The 26,204-nt window shown below is 45.6% G+C and overlaps 1 protein-coding gene across 2 annotated transcripts in view; it reads left to right on the forward strand.

Annotated features, from left to right (window-relative positions):
- The first annotated feature begins 7,599 nt into the window (after nt 1-7,599).
- Nucleotides 7,600-26,204, forward strand: part of NEDD4L (NEDD4 like E3 ubiquitin protein ligase) — a 338,970-nt gene continuing 320,365 nt past the window's right edge. The window contains exon 1 of one of the 2 annotated variants that reach the window (XM_019937118.3): nt 7,600-7,928. In XM_019937118.3, coding sequence (XP_019792677.1) covers nt 7,881-7,928 — 48 coding nt within the window. In that variant the 5' untranslated portion in view covers nt 7,600-7,880. The remainder of the gene's footprint in view (nt 7,929-26,204) is intronic. The other variant, XM_019937121.3, reaches the window with a different exon arrangement.

The raw sequence follows: 26,204 nt of genomic DNA on the forward strand, positions 1-26,204 counted from the left end.
ACAAATAATAAAAGTAGAGAAAGTCATTTTAGAAGCATACTTTCAAAATTTGACCAGTGGGGTAAAGGAGTTCTGAAAAGAAAGGACATATTTCACCCTTTAAGTAGAGAGTTTTCAAGTCACTTAGATTATTATTTTTTTTAAAAATCAGTAAACTTGTCAAAACTGTTAATTAAAGCAGCTGTTTCAGAACTTCTATCACAGAGTCGAAGGACATAATTTACTGCTTCTTGCAAATGAAAATGCAATGTGAGGAGGAAAAAAAAAATCATTCCCTTTCTACCAAAAAATTGGACTCAAATAATTGAGCGTTTGTGGCATCCAGCAAAGTATAGACTGAAATTCACCACAACACTTCTTGTGGTTGGCTGAATAATGGGTTCCAAAAATATCTAGGTCCTAATCCCTGGAACCTGTGAATGTTACCTTATCTGGCAACAGGGTATGCAGGTGTGATTAAATTAAGGCTTTTGAGATGAGGATATTATCCTGGATTGTCTGCGTGGGCCCTAAATGACCTCACAAGTGTCCTTATAAGAGGGCAGTGGGAGATTTGACTACAGGAGGAGAACGTGGTATGACGACCTCAGTGAAGGGAGAGACAGATCTCAAGATAGAAGGAGGGGTCCTGAGCAGAGAAGTACAAGGAATGCGGCTCTAGATGTCAATGGATTCTCCTCTGGAGCCTACGGAGGGGGCGCTAACATGTTGATTTCAGCCCAGTGATGCTGCTTTCAGACTTCCGTCCTCCAGAATTGTAAGAGAATACATTTCTATTGTTTTAAGCTATCAAGTGTGTGGCGGTTTGTTCCAGTGGCCATAGGAAACTAATTTATACACTTCCAAATTTCTAGGAAATAAGAATTTGGTGTTTGATTTTTTTTTTTTTTTTTTGCGATACGCGGGCCTCTCCCTGTGTGGCCTCTCCCGTCGCGGAGCACAGGCTCCGGACGCGCAGGCTCAGCGGCCATGGCTCACGGGTCCAGCCGCTCCGCGGCATGTGGAATCTTCCCAGACGGGGGCATGAACCCGTGTCCCCTGCATCGGCAGGCGGACTCTCAACCACTGCGCAACCAGGGAAGCCCCCCTGGTGTTTGATTTTAAAGTTTACTAAGTTAATGGAGAGGAATAAGAACGTAAAGGCATTATTTAAAAGAACAAATATGACTGCCTCTTTTAGGTAGAAGAACACAACTGCATTACATTTCAAGTGCCTCACTTGTAAATAAGGTCAGTCTAGCTACCCTGAAGGGTCTCCCTGCTGTAAACTATCCTGACTTTTAAAATGTATTGTTAGGCTTATGTTAAGTAACAAATTAAGGCCCGGAGGTTTCATATGCTAGTCAGCTTTGGCTTTGATAATGATAATGATGTGTAGCAAAAATCTCAAAACTTCAGTGGCTACAACAAAAAATATCTATCTAGCTCACACTGCATGTTAGCAGCTGTAATTTGGGTGACCTTGCTCCAGGCTGCACGTCAAGTTCAGGGCTGTTTCTTGTGTGTCCTTATGGTACCCAGGTTTAAGGAGTGACTCTCACCTGGGATGGAATGTTCTCACAGTGTAGTCCAGGAGCACAGAAGAGGTGTCAAAAACTTGCAAAGCCTCTATGATCTCTGTTTTGAACTAGTCACACGGCTACTTCTGCTCATATTCTATTGGACTAAGTACGTTACACGGTCAAGTGCATTATCATTGGGGCAGGAACATTTATTCCTCCTGGAGGTGAGGAAGTGTATATCTGTTGAACAGTTATAATGTGTTCCATACTCCTCCACCCTAAAAAAGTTACCTGAAACCAAAGAATGGTGCAGTAAGCAGCAAGTAAATGCCATATCAACACTGCAATTAAGGGGAGATTAATTTGGGGTGCTAGTGACTGAACCTCGCTCAGGCTTCTATATGAAACCGAGGCTCCCAAATGGGGCTAAAGTGGTCCCAGGGTGGTAGCGTCCCCTTAGCAGAAACAAACACAAAGCCACTTTGGATTGCCATAGACAAAGATTAACCAAATAAAATCACAACCAAATGAACTCACATTAAACATACGTGGAATGAAGTCTCAATGAGCAAGGGTCAGCAAAAACTACAGAAGACATATTCCAAACTTTTAGATATGACTTAGCAAAATATAAAATAAGGTATGTTTATATTTTGTTAAGTTATTTAGTTATAACTAAATATAAAATTAGTTATGAAATGTTTAAGGAAATAAAATTTGGAAACACAAAATAAAAAACTATAAACAATGACAAGGCTGGGACTCCCCTGGCGGCACAATGGTTAAGACTCTGTGCTCCCAACGCAGGGAGCCTGGGTTTGATCCCTGGTCAGGAAACTAGATCCCACATGCATGCAGCAACTAACAGTTCGCATGCCACAACTATGAAGCCCACAAACTGCAACTAAGGAGCCTGCCTGCCTCAACTAAGACCCGGCACAACCAAATAAATAAATAAAATATTTTTAAAAAAGAAAGAATGACAAGGCTGATTTGAAAAAATTTCAGTAGAACTTTTGGACATGAAAAATTTGATTATTGAATAAAAAACTCAACTGATGGGTTAAACAGTTAAACTCAACGAAATACTTATCAAAGTGGAAGAGAGATCTGAAGAAATCACTCAGTGCAGCATAGACAGACAAGGACATGCAGTATGTTCAAGAGGTTAAGAGATACCGACAACAGATTAGAAGGTCTACATCTGAGTAACTGGAGTCCCAGAAGGACAGATATAGACAATGGAGAAAGGGCAATATTTGATGAGATGACAACTGAGCATTTTCCAGAAAGGATAAAAGATTTAAATCCACAGTGCAAAGTATAATTAGGATAAATAAAAAGAACATCACATATAGACAAATTATAGAAAATTTAGAACATCAAGAACAAAGAGCAGCTAAAGATAAAGCAGATGACCTACACAGGAACAGTAATTAGACTAAAAGCTGCCCATTCATCATCAACAATGGAAGCCAGAAATCAGAATAGCATCTGCAAAGCACTGAGAATGAGACAAGCATTTACCCTGGGCAAGACTATTGAGTAGTTTTTCTTAAGGGTGGTTGCATTCCCCCCAAAACCCCCAAATAAATTAACTTCAGACCTACACTTCAGAATGGTAGGGGTGGGTAAAATTAGTGACACTAGTCACATTAACAGCATTGATTTACATCCTTCTACATTCCACAATGGCTTTCAGTCTGCTTCTAATACATAATTTTCACCATCTTGCATGAATGATGGTAGACATTTTCAGATAGAAAGAAACTGAGTTTATCACCAATGGACTTTTACTAAAGGAATTTAAAAGGGTGTCCTTAAAGAAGAAAATGATCTCAAAGGAATGTCTAAGAAGCAACAAGGAATTCTTAGAAACAGAACCACAAAATATATTGGTAAAGCTAAAGAAATTGTATATAAAAATAATATCTAATTTGGTGGTTTAAAAAAAGTACAGAACGAAATTGGACAGTAATACCATGGAAGGAGTTGATGAACAAAAAGAGTGTCTTAAGGTTCTTGTATTGTTCAGATGGGGGATTAGGATATTAACTTTTGATTTGTCAAGTAAGGTATGCATGTAAAATGTCCAAGGTAAACAGGAAAAGAACAGTAAGGCAGTGATTAACATCCCAAATATAATAGGAAAATAAAGAACAATAACAGCGTAATTCAATAAAAAGATGCATGAAAAATAAGAAAGAAAACAGTAAAAATGTGAAAACAAATCAAACATTTCATAAATATTAATAAATGATAAAAGTAAATAGCTAATATAGTCAGATAAAAGGCAGGTATTTTGTTAGATTGGAAAGAAACTGGAATCATGTACCTATATCTCAGATATTTTATTATTTTTAGGGTGCAAGAATGAATAGCACACAGGTGTTCAAAATATGTTGCTTAAAAAGCCTAGCTATTTTTATACAAAATGATTAGCTATTTACAAGTCATTGTAAATTTTGCTATCCACCTCTATGTTTGTCAAAAATTTGAAGTATGGTTTATTTGCCTGTATAATCATACACACCTTAAACCTGTGAGATGCCTCTGTGTGTCAATGAATGTCACTAAGTTCCAAGATGACAATGGGTTTTACAGGTACATGTCCATCTTCAAAATGTCTGCCTCATGAGCTTTCTTTTTCAAGAATACAAAATACCAAAAATTGAAAAGAAAAAAAAATAGTGTTGTTTATATGAAACACGCAGATATGTGACACTGTGTGTTCTCTTTGGGCACTTCCCAGACTTAAGATATACACAGCTTGCTAAGTCAACTCAATAATTTGTAGAGGCTTAGCATTAAAAATGTTCCCTATTTGTGATTACCCATTGTACTTGAAAATTGTTCTTGCTAACTTTTCACTTCTGGTGATCCAAGTGAATAGCATTTACCAAGCACCCACGGTATGAAATCTAAGATGTTAAAGGCAGCCTCCAAGGGCAACAAAATGGAAGAAATTCCAGAGATGAATCTACAAGTTAGGTTCTATATAATTGTTAAGTAGACGTGAAACTGATTGGAGGATGAAAGGACAGTTTTGCTTTGGATAAGACTGCAGCAAGAGTTTCTCTTAAGGGTTGTGCTCCCTGAACTACCCCCCTGCAAGAAATTGGACTAATCTGAGACTTCAGAGTGGTAGGGGGTGGGGAAAACTGCTCCCTGATACTAGTCACACCAAGTATATGTGTTTACATCCACAAAGGATTTGAGTATGTTTAAAACATGCAATTACCTCTAAACTGAAAAGAAAAATGAAAAGATCATGGAAAACTTAAAGAATATCAGTCTGAGCCAGAGATCCCTAGATTTTGCTGTGCATTAGAATCACCTGGGGAGCTTCTAAACCTTCTGATGCCCATGTGGCACCCCTCAGCAATTAAATGAGATTGTGTAGGGGGTGGGAGGTACAGAGCAGTGATTTTAAACATCCCCAGGTGTTCCTCTGTACAGCCAAGTTTGGAACCACTGGCCAGGGCTGCCATTCTCAATCTTACAGGGACATTAGCATCACCTGGGAAGCTATTGCAACTACCATTGCCTGTGCTCCTATGAAAGTTACATTGGTCCTGTGAACCAATGAAATCATATTCTCTTAGGCTGGCCACTGGGTGCCTGGTCATTTTAAAGCTCCCCAGATGATAACAATGTGTATCCAGGGGTGAGAACCACTGTACTGGGGGAAAGCTGGTACATGATTACACAGGGGATTGATTTTGTTGTTTATGGGGTTCTTTTATGACTTAGGGCCATAAAATGGGTCCTGAGTTTCCTGGTGGCCAAAATTAATAGAAAAACAAAATTAGTTGAAATAATTCTTGTCATCCATCATGGAAAAGCTTACCAATTCCTTAGAAGAAAGCTTTTCCTCCTAGGTCTGAAATAAATGTCTTGTTTGAGTCTTCTTACAGGAAACACTGAACGTTAAAGATCATGATTTTATTTATTTTTTAAATTTTTTTGCTGTGAGGCCAAGATCATTTTCTTTTTACATCTTTATTGGGGTATAGTTGCTTTACAATGGTGTGTTAGTTTCTGCTTTATAACAAAGTAAATCAGTTATACACATACATATGTTCCCATATCTCTTCCCTCTTGCGTCTCCCTCCCTCCCACCCTCCCTATCCCACCCCTCTAGGTGGTCACAAACCATCTCGCTGAAAGATCATGTTTATAAACACCTCTACAATACATGACATAAGGCAAGTTTCATATTGTAGTTTCTCATAATCATGCCTTAGGGAAAGCCAAGGGCATGACCCCAGAGTGCAGGCAGGTGTAGACTGCCCTGGTGGGGTTGTTGGAGCAGAATCATGGCAACAGGACAGGGAGAGGAAGGAGGACAGCTCCTACAGCTCCCAGATGATACAGCCTCACCCAAAGATAAAGTCTAGAACTGTGCTCCTCTAGGGCTGTAGGAAGGGTGTCCTGTGTAATTAGAAATTATAATTTTCTATTAGAAAAATTTTAAAAAGATTACCCTCCCTCCCATAATGTAAACTGTACAGAACTTAACAAAGACCTGGCTAGCGAGGATAAAGACGCAAGGACTCCTATACTATATAAGTCACAGGCACGGTGAAGAGCATATTAGAATAGGGGTGTGTGCCTGTGTGTGTGTGTGTTTGTAAATCTTCATGAAAAGAAAAATATTCTAGGTCTGAAAAGGTTGAAAAACTTTGGTCTGGACAGAATGTACAGAGAACTGTCTTTTGAACTGTGCCTCCCTAAAGATGATTTTTTTCTCAGTTGGGCTTTTGTGGCATCTAAGTACTGTGGACTTAATGGCTCAAGATAGGTGGGGAAGGCTTCTGAGTACGGGGTTGACTCCAAGAGGCTTTGTCTTGAAAGAAAATCCTGAGTATGGCACGCATTTAAGCCACAGTAATGTCGTAGGAGGCAAAGGAGAGCTTAGGTTAGAGGATGAGCGTTTCCCTTCTTTCGAAAACGATCTACATGGGCACAAACTGATACTTAGCAAAGTAGCTGCGGTTTGGATCACGTGAGTTCTGCTTTCTGAAACAACTAACTTGAATGAAAATCCTAAAGGCACCCTGCGAATACCAAAGAGGGCACTTTGATGTTTTTTCAGAGGCAAATGCATGTTGTTTCTGTTTTCTTTTTGAACCCACAACTGTACTTAACATCTAAATTTAAGGAAAGGCTTCCTGAAAAAGTCGAGTGACGAATTTCTCTCTTATTTAAACTAGTCTCTGGCGTTCCTATAAATCTGATGGATTAAATGAACTGCTTGCTAGAGAAACAGTAGCTGGGATGTGGGAAGAATTCCTACCGTGGCTAATAGGACGTCTTAATGGTTTGCATATGCAGAGGATTACCTTAAACTTGAGTCTGAGATTTCACGTTGCGGCTCACAAAAGAGCTGCCTTTTATTCAAAGAATCACGCTGTTTTCGAGTGGGTGGGTGTGTACTCAGAGCGGGCGCTGTGTTGGTTTTGTTCCGTGTAAGGTTGACAAGGCAGTAGCGACTTGCGGCCACACCGGGGCAGCCTCTTCCCGGCTGGCGGCCGGGCCGGGCGGATCGGCGCCGGGGCGCCGACAAAGCACCGAAGTTGAGCTTGCCAACAATTTAAAGGGGTCCAGAAACATCCATCTTCCCCCCTTTAACAATTACGGCGAGCTCAGGGGTCTTGGTGAAAAGACCTCGGGGAAGAGAAATGGACTTTCTTGTGGAAAATGCCTTCAGCGGCCCCAAATGCCCAACCCGCCCGCTCCCCAAAGCGGAGGGAAAGCGGGAGCGGGAGGGGAGGGTGGGTCAGCTCCGAGGGGACCCGCTTCACGGCTGGGGAGTCCGCGGGGAACCGCAGGGGAGCGAGGGGGTGGGGTGGGCACTGGGGCCGAACTCCACCACCCCCGCGCCCGCGGCCCGCCCCCCAACCCGGCCTGTGATTGGCTTGGGGGGCGCGTGTGCCCGCCCCGGCGAGGCGGGGAGGATCCCCTCTGAGCGCGGGGCGGGAGGAGGCGGAGGAGGGGGCGGGGAGAGCGGGGGCCGAGAGGGAGCGAGCGTGGGGGCGGGCGAGCCGGGTTCCAGAGATCAGAGAGCAGGCTCGGAGAGGGGCGGAGAGCGGCGGGCGAGCTGGGAGGGAGGGAAAGCCCGGCGGGCGCTGCGCCGCCGCCGCCCGCTGCACGCCGCGCTCTCGGGACCGCCGGCCCGCAAGGCCCCGCAGCCTTCCGGGAGGAAGCGGCGCAGGCAGCGGCCGGGGCGCGCGCGCTCGGGCTCCCTCACCTGCCGGCGCCCGGCGGGACGCGCGCAGGGCCGGACGGCCCCGGAGGAGGAGGGAAGACCTGGCCGACCGCGCCGCAGCCCAGCAGCCCGGGAGCACGTCTGATCCCGCGCGGGGGGCCGGCTCCATGGCGACCGGGCTTGGGGAGGCGGTCTACGGACTTTCGGAAGACGAGGTGAGCTGCGCCCCCTTCCCGACGGGACTCCCCGGGAGGTTCCTGTCCGGCGGCGGCAGGTAGTGGGGAGTGGGACGACCCCTTGGGTGCGCGTCCCCCGCGCCTGCAGGGGGACCCCAAAGGCGGGAGCGTCCGGGAGCGGGGTCCCGGTGGGGTGCTCGCTTCTTCCGCCCCGAGCCTGCCGCCCCTCCCCCCCCGGCCCTGCGCATTGTTTGTAAATAAAGCGGCGCGACGCCCAGCGAGCCTGGGGTTCACTCGCCGCTCCCCGCCTTTGGGTGGAAGGAGGGCGCGTGCGCTTCTCAGCCCGCGTGTTCCTTTCCTCCAAGCCGCGTCTCTTGGGGCTGTGGGGCAACTTTCCGCCTTTCGCCCCTGCAGCCCGGGAGTCCATGACGTGTGTCACGTCTGGGTCGCGGGCTGGAGACCCGCGCCGCGCGGGGGAGCCCGGGGCCGCGGCAAAACCTGGATTGTCTCCCCCTGGAACTTTCTAATGATGGTGTCAGCAAGTGTTCTGATGCGTGTGTGCTTGTTACGGTGGGAGAGAGTGAAACGTTCTGAGCTGTGCGTGTCCGACCCTCTGTCTTGCAGAGTCTAAAGCCAGGAGTGTGGATTTCGGGGTCTTTTTGGTGGGGGGAGGAGATCTAGGATGGGGGCAGGTGCTGCTGGAAACTTGGGGGAAGCTTGCAGCCCTGCCATTTTTTTTTCCCTCTCTGGGATCCAGCACCTCCGGGGTGGGTGGAGAGAGGAAAGCTCAATTGATCCTTTTTATTGATGAAGCGAATTAAGTAAGCCACGCCCCCGAGGCTGTCGTTTCGCCTGGAAAGGGCTTTGTTTTTACCCTCACTCTCTCCTCGCCGGTTCCCACTCCCCCTTTTTGAGAAGATCCTGCTACATCACTGCTTAGACCTCTCCCGACCAGCCACGCTCGGGTCTTATTAGTGTGTTGCTCTGCCAAAAGTGGGGTGGGCGGCTGTCGCTGGCGCGGCGTGACGGGCAAGCTGGATGGAGCAGGTAGGAGGGGTTTGCCATCTGGCGGGGCGCGCGTTTAGGTCTGGCTCCCCTTTCGAGAGGTGAATTTACAACCCAAGAGGCATTACTCAGCGGGGAGGTATTTCCTATCCTGGTTGTGCATTTCATGATAAGTTAATGTCTGGAAATTCAAGGATTTCTGGGTTTCTCTTTCTTCCTCTCCTTTCTTTTCTGAGATCCCCTCTTTCTCTGGCGATAGGGGTGGGGTTAATAGACACGACCACGTTATGGCTTCTCTCCCACCCTGGTAGTGTGTGTGTGTGTGTGTGTGTGTGTGCGCGCGCGCGCTCCGTAAGTGTGTAATGGAATAGGTGTTTTAGGGTGGAGAAGGTGTTGTGGGTATGTTCCCCCCCTTAATGTTGCTAGGTAAAGCTTGCTGTGGTATTTATTTTATCAAAGAATGATCGCAATGCAAATAATGTGATTGGCGTTTCCGATCATTTTGCCATGCTGGGCTCTTGTAAAATATTTCCCACCCTTTTGTGCACTTACCTGAGGATGGGTGAAAAGTAACAGTGTTTCACTTACTCAGGGGGATCTCCTCTCCCTGTTTTCTCTTTGAGGAGCTTACTCTTTCATTCTCTACTTCTCCATTTAATTAGTAGCGGTAGAGGGCAGGCAGTGAGCTTTTAGAAAGGTGGTGAGATACACATTCCCAAACAAAGGGGCATGAAGACAGCTGCCTTTCATCTTAGGTCTTTTTAAAAAAATGACTTATTATGATTATTATTAAAAATCCCTGGAAAAGAGAATTCTTAAAGAGCGTTTTGGGAAAAGCAGCTGGATAAATGAATCACATGCATGTCAGTGTAGTTTCTGCTTTGTCTGCATTTACAGTTAGTGTCAGAATCGACCCAGAGCACATCTTACCACTTTTGTCTAGGTGAGTTAATACTGATGATCTTAATTGGTGTCTGGGGCAAAAGTGAAGGATGGAATGTAAACAGAATCAGGGTGTGTGAGTGTGTGTGTTTGTGTATGACTGGGTTCACTCCTGTATGTTGCTGGAGGGGAATTTAGGGCTGTATAGGGAATAGCAAGAGGTGATGAGGACATTATATTGATTGATTGAGTGGTGGCCATGTTGGTGATACTATTTAGTTCCACACACTATTCCAAAAGACAGGTCACATCTGTCTTCCCTTTTCAGCTTGCCTTACCAGTGGTGAGGAAAAAAAAAAAAGGCAGGGCTGTTTTGATGACTTCACATTTTTATGGTATTTGCTTTTTATGGGAGGTTTCATGCTGTCAGGTTGCCCTTCGGAAGATCAGGGATTGCCTTCGTGGAATATTAACAAGAAATTGTTGAATTTGAACAGCTTGTTTCGTCTTCCTGAGTTAGCCTGTGTAAGAAAACAAATGGAAGATTTTAACAGGCTCTTAAAGTAGATGCCTGATGAAGCAAACAGCAGGGTTGTTTTCCCAAGGCGTTCGCTTCAATTCATACAGTTGGTGTGCTGTAGATCATCACAAACAAAGATATTTTGATTGCTGTGTGGAAGAGTCACCTTATAAACCTCTTAGCTAAATAGGCATTCGTACCTAGCAAATTTCATAAAAGTTTGTATTTTCATTGAAGGTTGGTGAAAAGCATTATCGTGTGTTTGGCATGCACTTAGTTGTAGCCCGTCACAGAAAGACGCTTTAGCTCTAAGCGCTGCTGGTGATGAAGCATTGCATTAACCCAGAAAATCGCGGGATGCCAAGACAGAGGGCATTGTTCCTAGGTCTGTCCAGCTTGTCAAATGAAAGGGATTAAATGTGGGCTTTGCTTGTGTGAGTGCATGTGCTGTTTATTTTTTATTGTGCCTTTCTGGCTGGGGTTCCTCTGGTGAATTATAGTTCATATTCACCCGGATTCAAATTAAGTCCATTTAGGTAATCAAATTGGAAATTGCTATCAGACGAAGGGCTTTTGGTATTGGAGGGATTAGCAGATTAAGCAAATTTCTGATTCAGGGCCCAGGATCAGATTTGATTTGGAATCAGAACAGTTTGGACTAGTTTCTGCATTTGGCTTAGTTCCTTGGTGGTTTTTTGTTTTTGTTTATTTTTTGGCAAGCTGCAGCCCATTTTGGCATAGTTTACTCGTGAATGTTGCTGTTAACCTTCTGAAATCTTTCATTACAGCATCTCAGAAAGGTATCCTTTATTTACAAGATTTTCTGGTGAGTGAAAGTTTGATAACTTTTTCCTTAGATATGGCATTTACATTTTTTGGCGGTTAGAATGAAACAAATGGCATAGAGACGAAGGCCAGGCTGACGTGGGATGATACTTTGACACCCTCCCTCTTTATTTTATGCAAATAAGGATAGTTGGCTAACGTTTCATATGTTTTCTCTACACCTGGCACTGTGTTAAGCCTTTATGCACTTACCGTCTCATTTAATTGTTGTAAGAACCCAGTGAGGTGTGCTATGATTTACAGATGAATGGAGGCTCAGAGAGGTTAAGTGACCTGCATAAGGACCCAGAGCGAGTTAAGTTGTAGAGCCAGGATTTGAACCCAGTTCTGTTGATTCCACAACCCTAGTTTTTAACATGCTCCCTCTCTTCCAAGTACTTGAAAAGTCTTCATAACTAAGTTATTCAGGATAATGTAGGAGATAAATGTCAGGGGTTGTAAACTGATGGCTTCTGGCCACAGATGACCAGGGACCCTGCTTAGTATTATCTCCATAGTGTTTTAAATCTTGGGAATTTTCATGGAAAATGGTAAAAATCTGACTTCATTGGGGCTACATTCTCACCTGGCAAGTTAATGGGTCTGAGTTGTGGCCCTTGAGATGTGGCAGCTGTGCTACAGTTGCCACGGTCTCTTCTTCTCCTGTAGTCTTAGGAGTCTTCTTGCTCATTTGCATATAATTACCCGCTTCATAACAAACATTTAAGGTTAACCTTTGGCATAGATATAGTATTTTCTTTACTCCAAGATGCTGTCAATTTTAAGATGCACCACTGTTTTGTCGACCACTAAGAAAAGAAAAGCTATCAAGCTGTGATAATACTGTTGATTTCATGAAGCATCATTATTTCAGAGATGTTAAAATAGGAAAACAAGGATGTGTTAGAATTTATTACTTACTCTAACCGGAAGCCTGGGATAACCCTGGGTCATCAGTTTCAAACACCACGCCCCATCAGTCAGTAATTTTTTTTTGTGACTGTGTTGTGTCTTCGTTGCTGTCTGTGGGCTTTCTCTAGTTGTGGTGAGCAGGGGCTACTCTTCTTCGCGCTGCGCGGGCTTCTCATTTCGGTGGCTTCTCTTGTTGCGGAGCACGGACTCTAGGCGTGTGGCTTCAGGAGTTGTGGCACATGGGCTCAGTAGTTGTGGCTCACAGGCTCTAGAATTCAGGCTCAGTAGTTGTGGCGCACGGGCTTAGTTGCTCTGAGGCATATTCCCAAACCAGGGATCGAACCCCATCTGCGGGTTCTTAACAACTGCGCTACCGGGAACGTCCAGTCAATAATTTAAAGTCAGCTCCACTCAGATTCCTGCTCTTCTGTCTCAGAGAAAAGGGCTAGCATAAGGCAAATGCTCTTAAGTGGACATCAGCAGAGAAGAAACAGGGAACCTAGCTGCTGGGCCACCTGATTAGCCACATGTGAGTAATTGAGAATAGTCGTTAATGTATAGAATGTGGTCCATGTGTGTTTTCTAGAGATTACTTGAGAAACCCTGCAGGCCATCTTTGCAGCTGTGCAAAAAATGGTCACAAGATTGCTTTCAGAAATTACAGTTTGGGTATTGTTTGGATCTGAAGGAGGATGCTGAGAGGCCGCTTCTCAGAGGAACATAAGCCTTGTCCCTTCATTCCAGCTCCAAGTGCCTGCCGGAGTCAGGCCTATCCCTGCTGGTCGGGGAGCTCTCTACCCAGGACATGGGCTACCCCAGTTACATGTGTCATTACTGCTAACATTTGAGAAACAGATCCTAAAAGGGCCTAGGTTTTATGGTGACATTTGAAAGCAGTTTTTAAAATCGGCCAATATAATGTACTGGTTTTGTTTTGCTTTGTTTTGCGGTACGCGCGCCTCTCACTGCTGTGGCCTCTCCCGTTGCGGAGCGCAGGCTCTGGACGCGCAGGCTCAGCGGCCATGGCTCACGGGCCCAGCCGCTCCGCGGCATGTGGGATCTTCCCGGACCGGGGCACGAACCCGCGTCCCCTGCATCGGCAGACGGACTCTCAACCACTGCGCCACCAGGGAAGCCCTAACGTATTGTTTTAAATTCTCCTCTCTGTTGGTTTTTCTTTGCTTCAAGGAGTCTATGGAATTTGCAAGAAATTGACATTCTAATGTATAGTCTGCTGAATTTTATAGTCAGAATGTTTATTTGAATTATGTCCTCACTGAAAAGTAGTTTCCTTAAGGAATACAATTTTTTGGTCAAAGGCATGAGGAGAGTGGCAAATGGGAATCCTCAGATGACTGCAAGTTCTTTTCCATGTGGAATGCAATTTAATTTAAATTTTAAATTTTATTATATTTCATTTTTTTGGCCTCGCCATGAGGCTTGCGGGATCTTAGTTTCCCAACCAGGGATTGAACCCTTGCCCCCTTCAGTGGAAGTGCAGAGTCCTAACCACTGGACCACCAGGGAAGTCCCCAGAATGCAATTTAAAGGGAAGTGATTGAATGGGGCCTGGGCACCTGTCTCTTCAATGCAGCGAGTGCCCACATCACCAAGGAAACTTCCTTGGAAAGTTGTTTGGGAATTGTGGGAGCATCCGTATGCTTGGTATACATTCAGGAGAAATATGAATAATCTCAAGAAAGAAACCCCTGACGTTAAGAATGGTTTTGGAATGTGACATCATCACAGCAGTACTTTAGAATTCCTGCTACATTGCTTCTGCACGCACCCCAAAGGGAAGAAACTGTATGTTCATTGATAATTCATAACCTTTCTGTATTGTGCAGTTATTTATATAATACCATAAAAACATGGTAGTATGTGACTGGTGGAAGAAACAAATTAATTTCTCTGTGATAGATTGAGATCATATTAAATTTTTAATTTTGAGTTAAGAAGACGTTTAAACAGGTTTTATTGCTGCTTTTGAATTTTGGGTCCTAGACAAGTAACAGCAGTCAAAAGAGACCCTAACTGGAGTTTTTAAGCATTTTGATGTGGTAGGTCTTTGAGTAAGTGTTTCTGTCCTACTGATAGATTTGGGAATTGGTAATAAACCTGACTACATAGTGATCTTTTGACAATCCATGTAAAAGAGGATTAAAATAATAAACGAGTCATATGATGATGATAAGTATTAAGGTCATAGGATTAAGGAAGAGCATGAGAAGTGTGACAGTGTTACTTTCTGTTTTTATATTGTTTCTCTTCCAGGTCACAGTATAAACAAATATATTTCATTTTCCGACTATAGGTGGCAACGTTTGTACTGTTTGTTTAATGATGTTACTGTTGGCGTTGCTTGTTGGTGGAATATAGAAATGGGAGGATACTTTAGAGATGAGGATAAAGAAACTAGATTTAGAAAACAATATTCTCCTATTAACTAAAAAGTCAGTTCTTTACTAAAAACACTTAAAGTGATATTTCTCATTGTGGGCAGTATCAGGAATCATCTGTTTTCCAAGTTTTTCAGGGTTCCTCTTATCCGGAACATATTAAAATTTGGGGGAGGGACAGGCATTTGGATTTGGGGGAAAAAGCCCCCATAACATACAAACACACAGGAAAGGTCCTTTGAGAACCACTGTCACATCCTTTCTTCTTGGGTGCATAAGGACTTCTGAATAATTCTCCTTGCATTGTACAGACCGTTTCATGATTGCTGTCATTGACTTTGAGAGAAACTAACAATCTTCACTACTCCCGGGTATTGAATTGCTGGAGATATTCTTGGTTCCTGAGGCAAGACCGTGGCTCAGGTTCCGGCAGAGAGAAAAGCAGTGCTTAGAGATCTGGGACACTTATTTCATAGAAATATAAGATCTCCTATAGGCATAATGTTTTATTCTGAACCCGTGTGGCCTGAATTAGGCTTTAGGTGAGAAGAGCTGTGTTACATAAGCACGTCCCAGGTAATGAGCTTGAATTTGACGCTTTGGTCGACTTTTTTTCCCTGAGTTCAGAGTCCCGTATTGATTCAAAACTGGCCAAGTTTAATGGTGAGGCTATCAGATTCCCTTGCTGTCATCAAATTCACTGTTTGGTAACTTCTTGGCAGGCAGGCGTCCACTGAGAGATTTCGTATTCTTTTTATGCTTCCTATTCACCAGGAAAAAAGGGCCATTCAAAAATGACTTTTCTTTTAGTGTAAAATGCTGCGACGTGAAATCCATCCTGTGAAGATGCCCCCTGGCGGGGTTTGTAGGGATGGTGGCCCCATGCAGGGGATGAACACACCCAGGGAATAGTCCCATTGCTGGTTAGGGTGGTGGCCCATCACCCGGGACTTGTCAGGGCTTCCCAGATAATGCTGAAGTGAATTTTTTTTTTTTTGCGGTACGTGGGCCTCTCACTGTTGTGGCCTCTCCCGTCGCGGAGCACAGGCTCCGGACGCACAGGCTCAGCGGCCATGGCTCACGGGCCCAGCCGCTCCGCGGCATGTAGGATCCTCCCGGACCGGGGCACGAACCCGTGTCCCCCGCATCGGCAGGCGGACTCTCAACCACTGCGCCACTTGAGTGGCTTAGGTCACCTCTGTGGTCACCTCTGTCTTCCAGATGGAGACAATGTGTTCCATCTGTGTGACTAGGTCCCTCCGGACTGAGGGAGCAGACCCGGGTGGGGACCCTGTGGAACAGCGGACAAGGGCCTGAGCTGTGCCTCTTGTGATTCTTTTTTTTTTTTTTTTTTTGTGCCTCTGATTCTTGCCTTTGTTAATACAGTTTTCATATTTTAATTATATTTCCCATTTTCAGCCTTGTTCAAGACCCGGCTCTTCCTGGTCTCCTCAGGCGCAGTTCTGGATCACACTTCGTGTCTTTTAGAGCACTTTGTAAAGCTGGACTTGCCCTTGTGGGTTGTCATAGTAGTGAGGCAGCTGCAGCAAGAAAGATGGACAATTCACGCCCACCTGGCTGGAGGTCACGTGGAGCAGCCCCAGTTGAGCATCTGTTTTAATGTTTAAAACTTCAAAGTTAAACAGGTTTTTGGCGATCTATGTGACTTAAAGTTTTGAATGTACATATTGGCCACCGTGTTAGGTGTCACCAATGCGGGGACTCCAGGGAAGACAGGCTTGGGTCCCAGGTAATGGAGCAGACGACGAAGATCCTCTCTACTGACTTTTCCTGTTGTTTAACTGAAGATGTTTGTATCGAAAGGGTTAGTTTTTATTTACATGTATTAAGTTTTGCTTTTTAGTGCTGGAAGTCACCTTGGTCTGGTTTTCCCAGAAAATGAAAGCAAGCCGATGGTACTTAGAGACTTATTTTGCTTCGTAAGCACTCAGTATTAACTATTCATGAGAAAAAGTGGGTGGATGTGTATCCCGCTCAATTAGAAGCTCTGCATACTTCCGACTCTCCCAGCTACTATCAGCTCTCGAAGAATGGGAATCCGTTAAATATCCGGTGCTTCTTTTCTAAGTTTCCATTTTTTTCCTCTCTCAGTTAATCAGTGGTTTATCTTCGGGTGTCACCAGAGTGCTAACTTCATCTTCATTGGCAATTTGGTAAGGAAAGGGGAAGGAGTGTGGGGTTTAAAAAAAAAAGCAAAACCGAGCATCAGTTTGCTTCCTTCTATCCTTTCTTCTCATTCCTTCTGTGTTTTGCATACTGTGTGTGATGATTAGGAAGCAGCTGTAATTAACAGTAAGTTGGTTTTTAAACTTGGAACTGGCTGTATTTCCTTCTCGCCTGTTAACTCCTGAGGATAAATGAACGTGGTTCTTGAATTAAGCTGTAACTAGAGTGAGCTGAACTCTGTTGATTTTGAGTTCCAGAGTATGTTTTTGCGGATAACTGAGAAGTTGATATGGGCTGCGCTGCCTGCCTTTGGAATAGAGGTCTTAATTGTCAGTGCGTGTTATTAGTGAAAGAGAACATTTTTTTTTAAATGGAATTTCTTCAGGTTTATTGAGATATACTTGACATATAACATTGTATAAGCTTAAGGTCTACAACATGATGATTTTTTAAATATATTTTTTAACATCTTTATTGGAGTATAATTGCTTTACAATGGTGTGTTAGTTTTTGCTGTATCACAAAGTGAATCAGCTATACGTGTACATATATCCCCATATCCCCTCCCTCTTGCATCTCCCTCCACCCTCCCTATCCCACCCCTCTAGGTGGACACAAAGCACCGAGCTGATCTCCCTATGTGATGCGGCTGCTTCCCACTAGCTAGCTATTTTTACATTTGGTAGTGTATATATGTCCATGCCACTCTCAGTGAAAGAGAACATTTAAGCTGGAACTAAGAGCTTTTCCTCCTTTGCTGGGAGAAGTGAGATGGAGAAGGGTATTTATTGTGCAGCCACAAGGATGGGAGAGGGGGTGGGGAGATATTGAAGAATATTTAATAACATGGAGATGACAGTAATATAATAGTACGTGGGAAAAGTAGGTTACAAAACACTGGGTGTGCTGTTTCTCCAAAACAGTAGAATCCTATTGTGGTTAAAAGTGTTTATGCATAGGGCTTCCCTGGTGGCGCAGTGGTTGAGAGTCCGCCTGCCGATGCAGGGGACACGGGTTCCTGCCCTGGTCCGAGAAGATCCCACATGCCGCGGAGCAGCTGGGCCCGTGAGCCATGGCCACTGAGCCTGCGCGTCCGGAGCCTGTGCTCTGCAACGGGAGAGGCCACAACAGTGAGAGGCCCGCGTACCGCAAAAAAAAAAAAAGGTGTTTATGCATAGGAAAAATGACCAGGAATATAACCCATGATGTTAATGGCAGTTATCTTTAAGAAAAGGAATTACAGGTACTTTTTCTTGTCTTTTTTGCTTGCTTAATGTTTTCTATATTTCTACAACAAACTTTTTTTTTTTTCTTAACATAAGAATAAGTCTGAAAATGAGGTAGAAAGAAACCTCCCAAATGCATGTGCTTCAGGCTTTGGGTAAAATTAGAGCACTTGTTCCATCCAGATATTATAGTGTTTGCTCAGTTGGGCACATTTTATCAACGCCCTGCTTTGTGCTTTGTATCTGAGGACATCAAGGTCGTTGCGTTGCCACTTGTGCCTTTCAGTAGCCTCCCAAGGTGGGAAGTGGAGGGGAGAGGTAAAAGGTTGGTTATTTTCTCAGAAAAAGTGGCTGGTAAATCCAATCTTCTTTTCACCAGCAGCTTGCAAACTAGATGTTTCATTTTCTCCACTGTAGACACGTATGATTTTTCATCCTTCAGGGCACTACAGTTGCATTAAAGTCATTTAAATCTTTAGTAGTGTTCTGACTTTTTCGTGTGTGTACTATGAAAATGGTGACCTGTGATCAAACTCAAATTTGTTTCTCTGTATTTTGTTTTCTTGGGTTTCGAGTGAGAGGTCTTGTCGTTACCTAATTGCAGCCTTGAGTAGCGTTTAGATATCAAGGTGACAACTGAATAGCTATAGTCATAGGGACACATAACAGAGTGGCTGGAAGCTCTTCTTTGTTTTGCCTTCAAGCTAAGTAACGTCCCTTGAGTAACGTCCCTCAAGTGTCATTGTTTCCCAGGGTATGTTTCATGGTCGTTCCTTCCTGAACGGAAGGACAGAGTTGGCAAATACTATGTTACATCTAACCTGGGACATCGCTCTATCCCCCTTCCATCAGCCTTTTAGTGTTGATAAGTGTGTTTAATATGGTGGTAGGTTCCTTGCACACTTATCTCCTCCGTATCCCCCATCCTCCCCAAAGTTACAGCTTACAGGTGGTGGTATCTTAGAATTGTGGCACTTGAGTTGGCCAATCTCAACTTGTGTGTTATGGTAGCTCCTTGATAGTTGTTATGGCGACTCCAGCCTCATCTCTCTTGTTCAGTTATGATGTGTCTATTAAGAAGTACCCACCTGGACCGTAGGACAAGGGCCAGCTCAATGATATCATCGAGGAATCAAGTTTGTTTTTCATGACTCCGCTATCTACAGCCTGGCCCTGTTCAGAGGCCTTATTGGTCTGAGGGTGGCTGCCAGTGGCACTTAGAGCTTTGTTCTCTTTTCCTCCTTGCAGAGGAAAGATAATCGCTTCCTGTGGCTTTCCGCTTAAGATAAATGAAATTTCATTCCCATAATCACCCAGGAAATCTCTCGTTGTGTCTCGCTGGCCCACAGAAGCTTCGCTCTGCTCATCCCTCAACCAGCCAGTGGGAAAGAGGGGGTGGAATTACCTTTATTGCCTTACTGTTTCAGCCCATAGTGCACCTGTTGGATAATTCACCCACCTTCAGAAATGTCCATGACTTCATGAAATCACATGCTCCCTTTCCCCAGGGAGGCAACCCAGATATTCATTTAAGTATTGCAGGGATCTCTGGGTGATACACTGTCGCTTCTCTTCCACCTGAAAGAAGGTTTTTTTTTTGGTCTAGTGACTATGGCTTAATTGGTTATGTTCCCCCCCAACCATCCAGCCTCCAGTGGTGAAGAAGGAACAGGTTATTACAATAAACCTCCCGTTTGGAGAGGGAGAAAATAGGGAAGCTCAGGGTGGATGGTTGCTGGCGGAACAGGAGTAATGAGTTGTTGCCTTGGTCAGCCAGTCCGGCAGCTTCCGGCTCTGCTGCGTTGTGTCCAGTGTGAGGATCCTCCTTGGTCCTTGTCTTCTACAGCCGTGCCTGGATGGATGGGAACTGGCAGAGCGCCTCCTCTTGGGTCCTGCTTGGTGTGAGTTTGGAACTGCAGGGTGGTTTGTCTGGGAGTTGAGCAGCCATAGGCTGGCATCATCTGAGCTGAATACGTGGCAGTGTTGCTCCCATGAAAACTTAGGTTCCGGGTGTTTTTGCTTCCAGTCAATTCCATGGGCTGGTAGTGACAGCCAGTGATCTTATCTAGATGAAGTCGGTGCTTCTGGGAATTTCTGTGTCTTAGTGACAGGTCTCTATGCCCTACTCATCCCATTGTTTCTGCCTCAGGGTGATTCGAAAAATAGCCTTCGATGAAGAGGCACAAAGTTTGGGTCCAACAGACAACAGGGCACTTAAACTCACTCTCCCTTTGCTTGACCTGCTCAGAATGACCAACTTCTCCAGCCTGGTACTGTGGGACTCACAGGACCCTCCACCTACCCCACCCCGCTTCGGGCATTCCAATTTTATTTATAATGCTACTGTATCACAAAATCTGTGATAGTTAGGGCTCTTGATTGCAAGCAACAGCGACCAATTCTGATGAATTTGAGCAGAAAGGGATTTATTGAAGGCATTTTGCATAGCACAGAAGTACCTGGAAAGCTGGAAAGCCAAACCTGGGCAGTGGTCAGGGACTAAGGGAGGCTGGACACCCAGAATTGCAGCCAGAGAGCCTGCAGGAAGCATCTGACAAGGGCTCCAGGGCTCTTAGACCCTGAATGCCACCTCCGACAGTGTTCCCCACCCGTCTCTGGATGCCGTGTGGCAGGGCTCCACCTGCGGTAGCTGCATCAGCTCTCTCATTTCCTACTTGTGTTGCGGGTCCTCACAACCGCTGTCAGTCTCCATGATTCAGCAGGACTCACAAGACCCAGAAATGGGTACACTGACAGTTACAGTTTATTACGTGAAAGGGTAACAAAGCAAAATCGGTAAAGCTGGATAAAGATGCCCGGAGTGACATCCGGAGGAAACCAGCCGGGAGCTTCCAAGAGGCCTCCTCCAGGGGTGTCACACAGGATGTGCTTAATTCCTCTATCAGCTACTGTGATCACATATAGGAAACGTTGTCTACCAGGGAATCTCATTAGAGACTCAGTGCCCAAGCTTTTTATTGGGGACTGATTGTGTAAGTGCCCTCTGCCTACCATGTACTAAAATTCCAGGCTCCCAGAAGGAAGGCAGGTGTTTGCACAGTCTGGGCACGCTGAGGCACACTTAGCATTTAGGGAACGTTTATATCAGTGGAGGGAAGCCAGCCAATCTTGCAAGTGGGCTTTCTAAGGATAGCAGCCTCAGGCCCGCTACACTGATTCTTTTCTGCCCACTGTCTCTTTGCGTCCCTAGTGGGAAAACTCAGGCAGGAGCCTCTGATTGGCTCACCACAACCATGGGCTTACATCCTTGCTGCTGGGGGAGGGGTGCGACGAGTCTGTTTCTTCCCCTTTTAAACTTTTGGTTTCTGTAGTGGGAGATGGACCCAGCCTCCCACCAGAACTCACGCTGTGGGAATCCCCAAACACAGGAAGTGGTGTCTGATGCTGGGAAGCGCAGCATCCCTCTTCCCAGAAGCAGATGCCTCTTAAGCATGAATCAGGCCCTTCGTGGTGAATGAAGGGTTGCATGAAGGGTTGCAGCAGTGAGGCTGGGTGGTGTGAACATTGGCCATCCCGGCATCAGGGAGAGGCTGTGACATGTTTTTGCAAATTTCACGTCCCTGAGGGGGCAAAGTGCCCCCGCCGGGTGCCATGGGTGTGCACCTGCTCTTCAAGAACCTATAGTATACTATAACAGCAGTTCAGCTGAGAGCTGAATGAGGTGTTGACAGCTGCTTGAGGTTTGGGGACAGAATATTCCAGACAGTGGGGATAGCAAACACAAAGGCAACAAGCTTGAGGAACAGAGAGAGAATTAGCCTGGCTGGAGCATGGGGGGTGGGGGTACTGGCAGGCAATGGTCGGGGGTGTGGACAGGGGACCGATCCAGAGGGCTGGGTTTTCTCAGCACAGTTGGGGAGCCATTGGAGGGTTTTAAGCAGAGGAGTAGCAGAATCTGATTTGTGGCTTGAAGCAGCTCTGGGGAGAAAGGACTGTTGGGGCAAGGACAAGAATGAAAGCAAGGAGACCAGTCCGGAAACTCCAGTACTGGTTGGTCGAGAGGTGGTGGTGGGCTGGGGTCCAGGGAAGGGCACAGCACAGTGTAGTGACGTGGATGGATTTGGCCTGTATTTGGAGGAATTGCCTGGCTCTTGATAGACGGATATGGAGTTACCACCCAGGATTATGGTGTGAGCAATTAGGTGGTCAGTTACCGAGAGGAAGATCTCGAGAGGAAGAAGATTAAGGGGAAATGGGGAAATCCAAAGGACTGTTTTGATTAGGTTAAGAGTAACATACCTACTCAGCCTCCAGATAATGCCAGCGTGCAGGTAGGTGTAAGCATCTGGAGCCCAGTGGAGCTATCGGGGCAGGGGTGGGACGTTGGGGTCCTCAGCATGTGGTTAGCTTGTGGGGCCTGGGAACTCGGAGAAATGAGGACTAGCGAGAGGAGAGCACAGGCCCTGGGTCTGTCAGCCTTTGGAGGTCTGGGCGAGGAGGCGTGGCCTCTAACCACGTGTGGCCTCGGGAAGGCTGCGGGGGTGGGGTGGGGTAGTGGGAGTGGTCAGCAGCATCCGGTGGCAGGAGGACAGTGAGTGTGTGTGGACGTGGCTAGGTGGATGCCCTGGTGATCAGGAGTGGGGGAAGGGATGCCCCAGGCAGGAGAGGAAGGAAATGTGGGCATGCAGAGGCAACTCTTCAAAGGAATTTTGCCGTGAACAGGAGTGAAGAGACGTGGCTGCAGCTAAGCAGGGGCCAGGGTCCTGGAGGATGTTTTCTTTTCTCCAGTTGGGAGATACCAGTGTGTGTGGTTGTGGCAGAGAGGGAGAAGGCGATGCAGAAAGTGGATCGGCTCGTGCAGTGAGGTTGGGCTGAAGGCCGAGGGGCCGGCTCTTAGGTGATCACAGCTGTAGAATTTCTGGGCCTACATTTGACATCATCTTGGTGTCGCCGTAAGTGATCCTTCAGTGTCTCAAGCTAAGGAAATAGGACCAAAATTGACTTAATACACCAGTGATGTCCTGCTGCCCAGTGAATGGCAAATAATTGTGTGCCTGGCCGTGTGAACAGAAGTTTCCATTTGCAGTTAAAAAGGCGTGGGAGAGGGCTTCCCTGGTGGCGCAGTGGTTGAGAGTCCGCCTGCCGATGCAGGGGACGCGGGCTCGTGCCCCGGTCTGGGAAGATCCCACCTGCCGCGGAGCGGCTGGGCCCGTGAGCCATGGCCGCTGAGCCTGAGCGTCCGGGAGAGGCCACAACAGTGAGAGGCCCGCGTACCGCAAAAAAAAAAAAAAAAAAAAAAAAGGCGTGGGAGAATTGAGTCGACATCAAACACAGCTGGTAGCAGACCCACATGGAACCCCAAGGAACCAGCGTGGTGACAGCTAGTGCCATAGACCGTAGACCTAGTTTTACACTTCTGTAAATGAAATATCAATCAGAGAATTTCAGACAGCACAGAGAGGAGATTTGAGAATTTTTTAACCTTTTAAACTGAGCATCAAGCTTGAGAAGTACTGTTCTAATGAGTGGTTGAGAACCACAGTTCACTTTCTGGGGTCCTCGGACCTTACTTCTCCATTCGAAGCCCTTTTATAGTCTTATATTTTGTATACTGTTATTTTGTAACAATCACCTTCAGTCTTGTTAGAATGAGGCTGGTCTTAATATACAAAAAGAAGATTAAAAAGTACAGGAAGGGCCGGGAGTGACCAATAATGGACAATTTGATGGATGGGATGAGGTGAGTTGGTAACTCCCAAATTTTGTAACATCCTGTCACTCCAGGGAGGAGGGACTTCTCAGCTTTCCAGTCTTTTTTTTTTTTAATGATTAAAAAAAAATTGAAGTATAGGGAATTCCCTGGCAGTCCAGTGGTTAGGACTCTGCACTCTCACTGCCGAGGGCCCGGGTTCAATCCCTGGTAGGGGAACTAAGATCCCATATTCCACATGCTGTGCGGTGCGGCCAGGGAAAAAAAAAATTGACGTAATGTTAATTTACAATATTATGTTAGTTTCAAGTGTGCAGCAAAGTGATTCAGTTACACATACATAAATAGGTGTGTGTTTATATGTATATACACTCTTTCAGATTCTTTTCCATTATAATTTATTACAAGATGTTGAGTATAGTTCCTTATGCTATACAGTGGTTCCTTGTTTACCTGTTTCATACCCAGTAGTGTGTATATGTTAATCCCAAACTCCTACTTTATCTCAGTTTCCCAGTCTTGTTGTGGTGATTTTAACACCTGGGCAACAAAGAACTTGCCCTTCTTTGCCAGGTGACCTTAATTCTAGAGTCTGCGAAATGATGGTTTCAAGCAGATGCTCTGGTCTGGGCAGTGGCAGTTTCAAGGATTTCTTTGCCCTTTTAAAGAATCTGTGGAAACTAAAAACCAGTGTAAAATGATCAAAGGTGAGTCTGTGCCCTTCTTCTTTGGAATGTGTTTGCCTTTTACGGGGGCTTAGAGAAGCAGGAGACCTTTTAGAATTTTAGGGAAGGAGGATAGTTAAGAAAATTTTAAGTAAGTAATGATATAGACTAGAAAAATGGAGGGGTAATCTGTATGGCATGAGCAAATAGGGGTTTTTTTGGACCAGCTGATCTGATGAGATTGTCTAATCTGAGATTTTGTCTTGTGTGGGGCAGCCACGCACGGGGCCTGATGTTGTGCTGGGAACTGAGATGGCCAGTGGCACACAGCCCTTGCTCTGAGGGTCTCACCTGCTTGAGACGGGCATGTAAACAGCAATCACTTGTGGTCAGTGAAGTAGTAGCAATAACTGTGCAGGACGGTGCTGTTGAGTCTGGGCTGTGAAGGTGGGTGGAAAACACTGGTGTCCGGCTTCGAAAACTGACATCTGAGCTGAGTTTTAGATTAAAATAAGCCAGTAGTTAAAATTCAGGCACTTTTCATGTGCTAGGTGCTGATGTGTATATCTGATGAAAACTCGTGGAGTCTTCACAACAGCTCTTGGAGGTGGGTACTTTTATCTCCATCTCACAGATGGGAAAACTGAGGCACAGCGAGGTTAGCTAACTTGCTTGGGGGTCACAGAGCTAGTAAGTGGCAGAGCCAGAACTCGAACCAAGGCACTCTGGCTGCAGAGCCTGTGGGTGGAACCACCACCCCATGGTGTCTCGGAGCATTTCTCCAGGGAGTGGAGAGGAAGGACAGCAGAGGCATGGGTGGCCCAAGTCACAGGAGGAAGTGGCTCTGTGTGAATAGCCTTGTGGACCTTGTCAAGGAACTGGAACTTTATCTTCTGAAGTACTTTGAGAACCCACGTAGATCTGTGCTTTTCTAAGGCTCACCACGCAGCACCGGAAGAATGGATGTGAGGTTGGGCCACAGTGGGAGGTCCTGCAGCTGGCTGGGCAGAGTTGGTGGTGATGACAGTGGAACCAACCAAGCCGGCGGGGAGGCGGGGTAAATGCAGGAGGTATATAGGAGACGGAAGGCATTGGATGTGGTTACTGATTGATTAGCTGAGAAAAAGGGAGCAGTCTAGAATAAATCCCCGCCACCCAGGTTTGTTTCAGAAGACTATTGGATGAGAGGAAGGGAGAAACCCTTTTTAAAATTAAATATTTACTAAATACCTGGTACGGTGGTTTTAAACTGTGGAGTAAGCCCCCTGCCCCCTGAAACACTTGGCAGTGCCTGGAGACATTTTTGGTTGTTACAACTTAGGAGGTGCTACCGGCATCTAGTGGGTAAGGCCAGGGATGCTGGTAAACATCCTATAAGGCACGGGATGGCTGCCGCGATGAAGAACTCTCTGGCCCCAAATGCCAGTAGTGCCAAGGTGCAGAAGCCCTGCACTAGTATATACCAGTTTTACGTGGTTATCTAATTTAATCCATTAACCCATCATGTGAGATTATTAAATATTCTTTTCCACGTTTTTCAGATGACAAAAGCAAGGCTTAGAGAGCATGGGTGGCTTGGCCAGAGCCACAGAGCTAGTTAAGTGCCAGAGTTGGAATTTGAACCCGGGTCTTCTGTCTGTCCCAGTGTAGACGTGCCCTTTTCAGTTCTCCTGCTGTTTTATTCCTTGCAGAGCTGCAAAGGAAGAGGCACATTGAATTGTGGGGCTCTTTTTTCTATAGTGCTGGCTCCAGACTGGAGAAGGCAGGAAGGAAGGTGGTTATTTATACGCAGCTCTGCACAGGATCGGATTTTCCAGTCCTGAAGGTCTTACAGCAGGGAGTTCACAGAAGTTATCACTGTCTAGATGTCGGCTTTCTCCTGCAAATATGAATCTGTACCATCTTTTCATTTTAAAAATACTACTGTTAAGGTAAAATAAAATGTGAAAATGATCATTTTAAGCCCTATTTATTCCCTGTGCATATTAACCGTTGCAGCTTCTCAGTAATTTAATTACTGAGT

The sequence above is a fragment of the Tursiops truncatus genome, chromosome 13 (assembly GCF_011762595.2).
Source record: "Tursiops truncatus isolate mTurTru1 chromosome 13, mTurTru1.mat.Y, whole genome shotgun sequence".
NCBI classification, from domain to species: Eukaryota; Metazoa; Chordata; class Mammalia; order Artiodactyla; family Delphinidae; genus Tursiops; species Tursiops truncatus.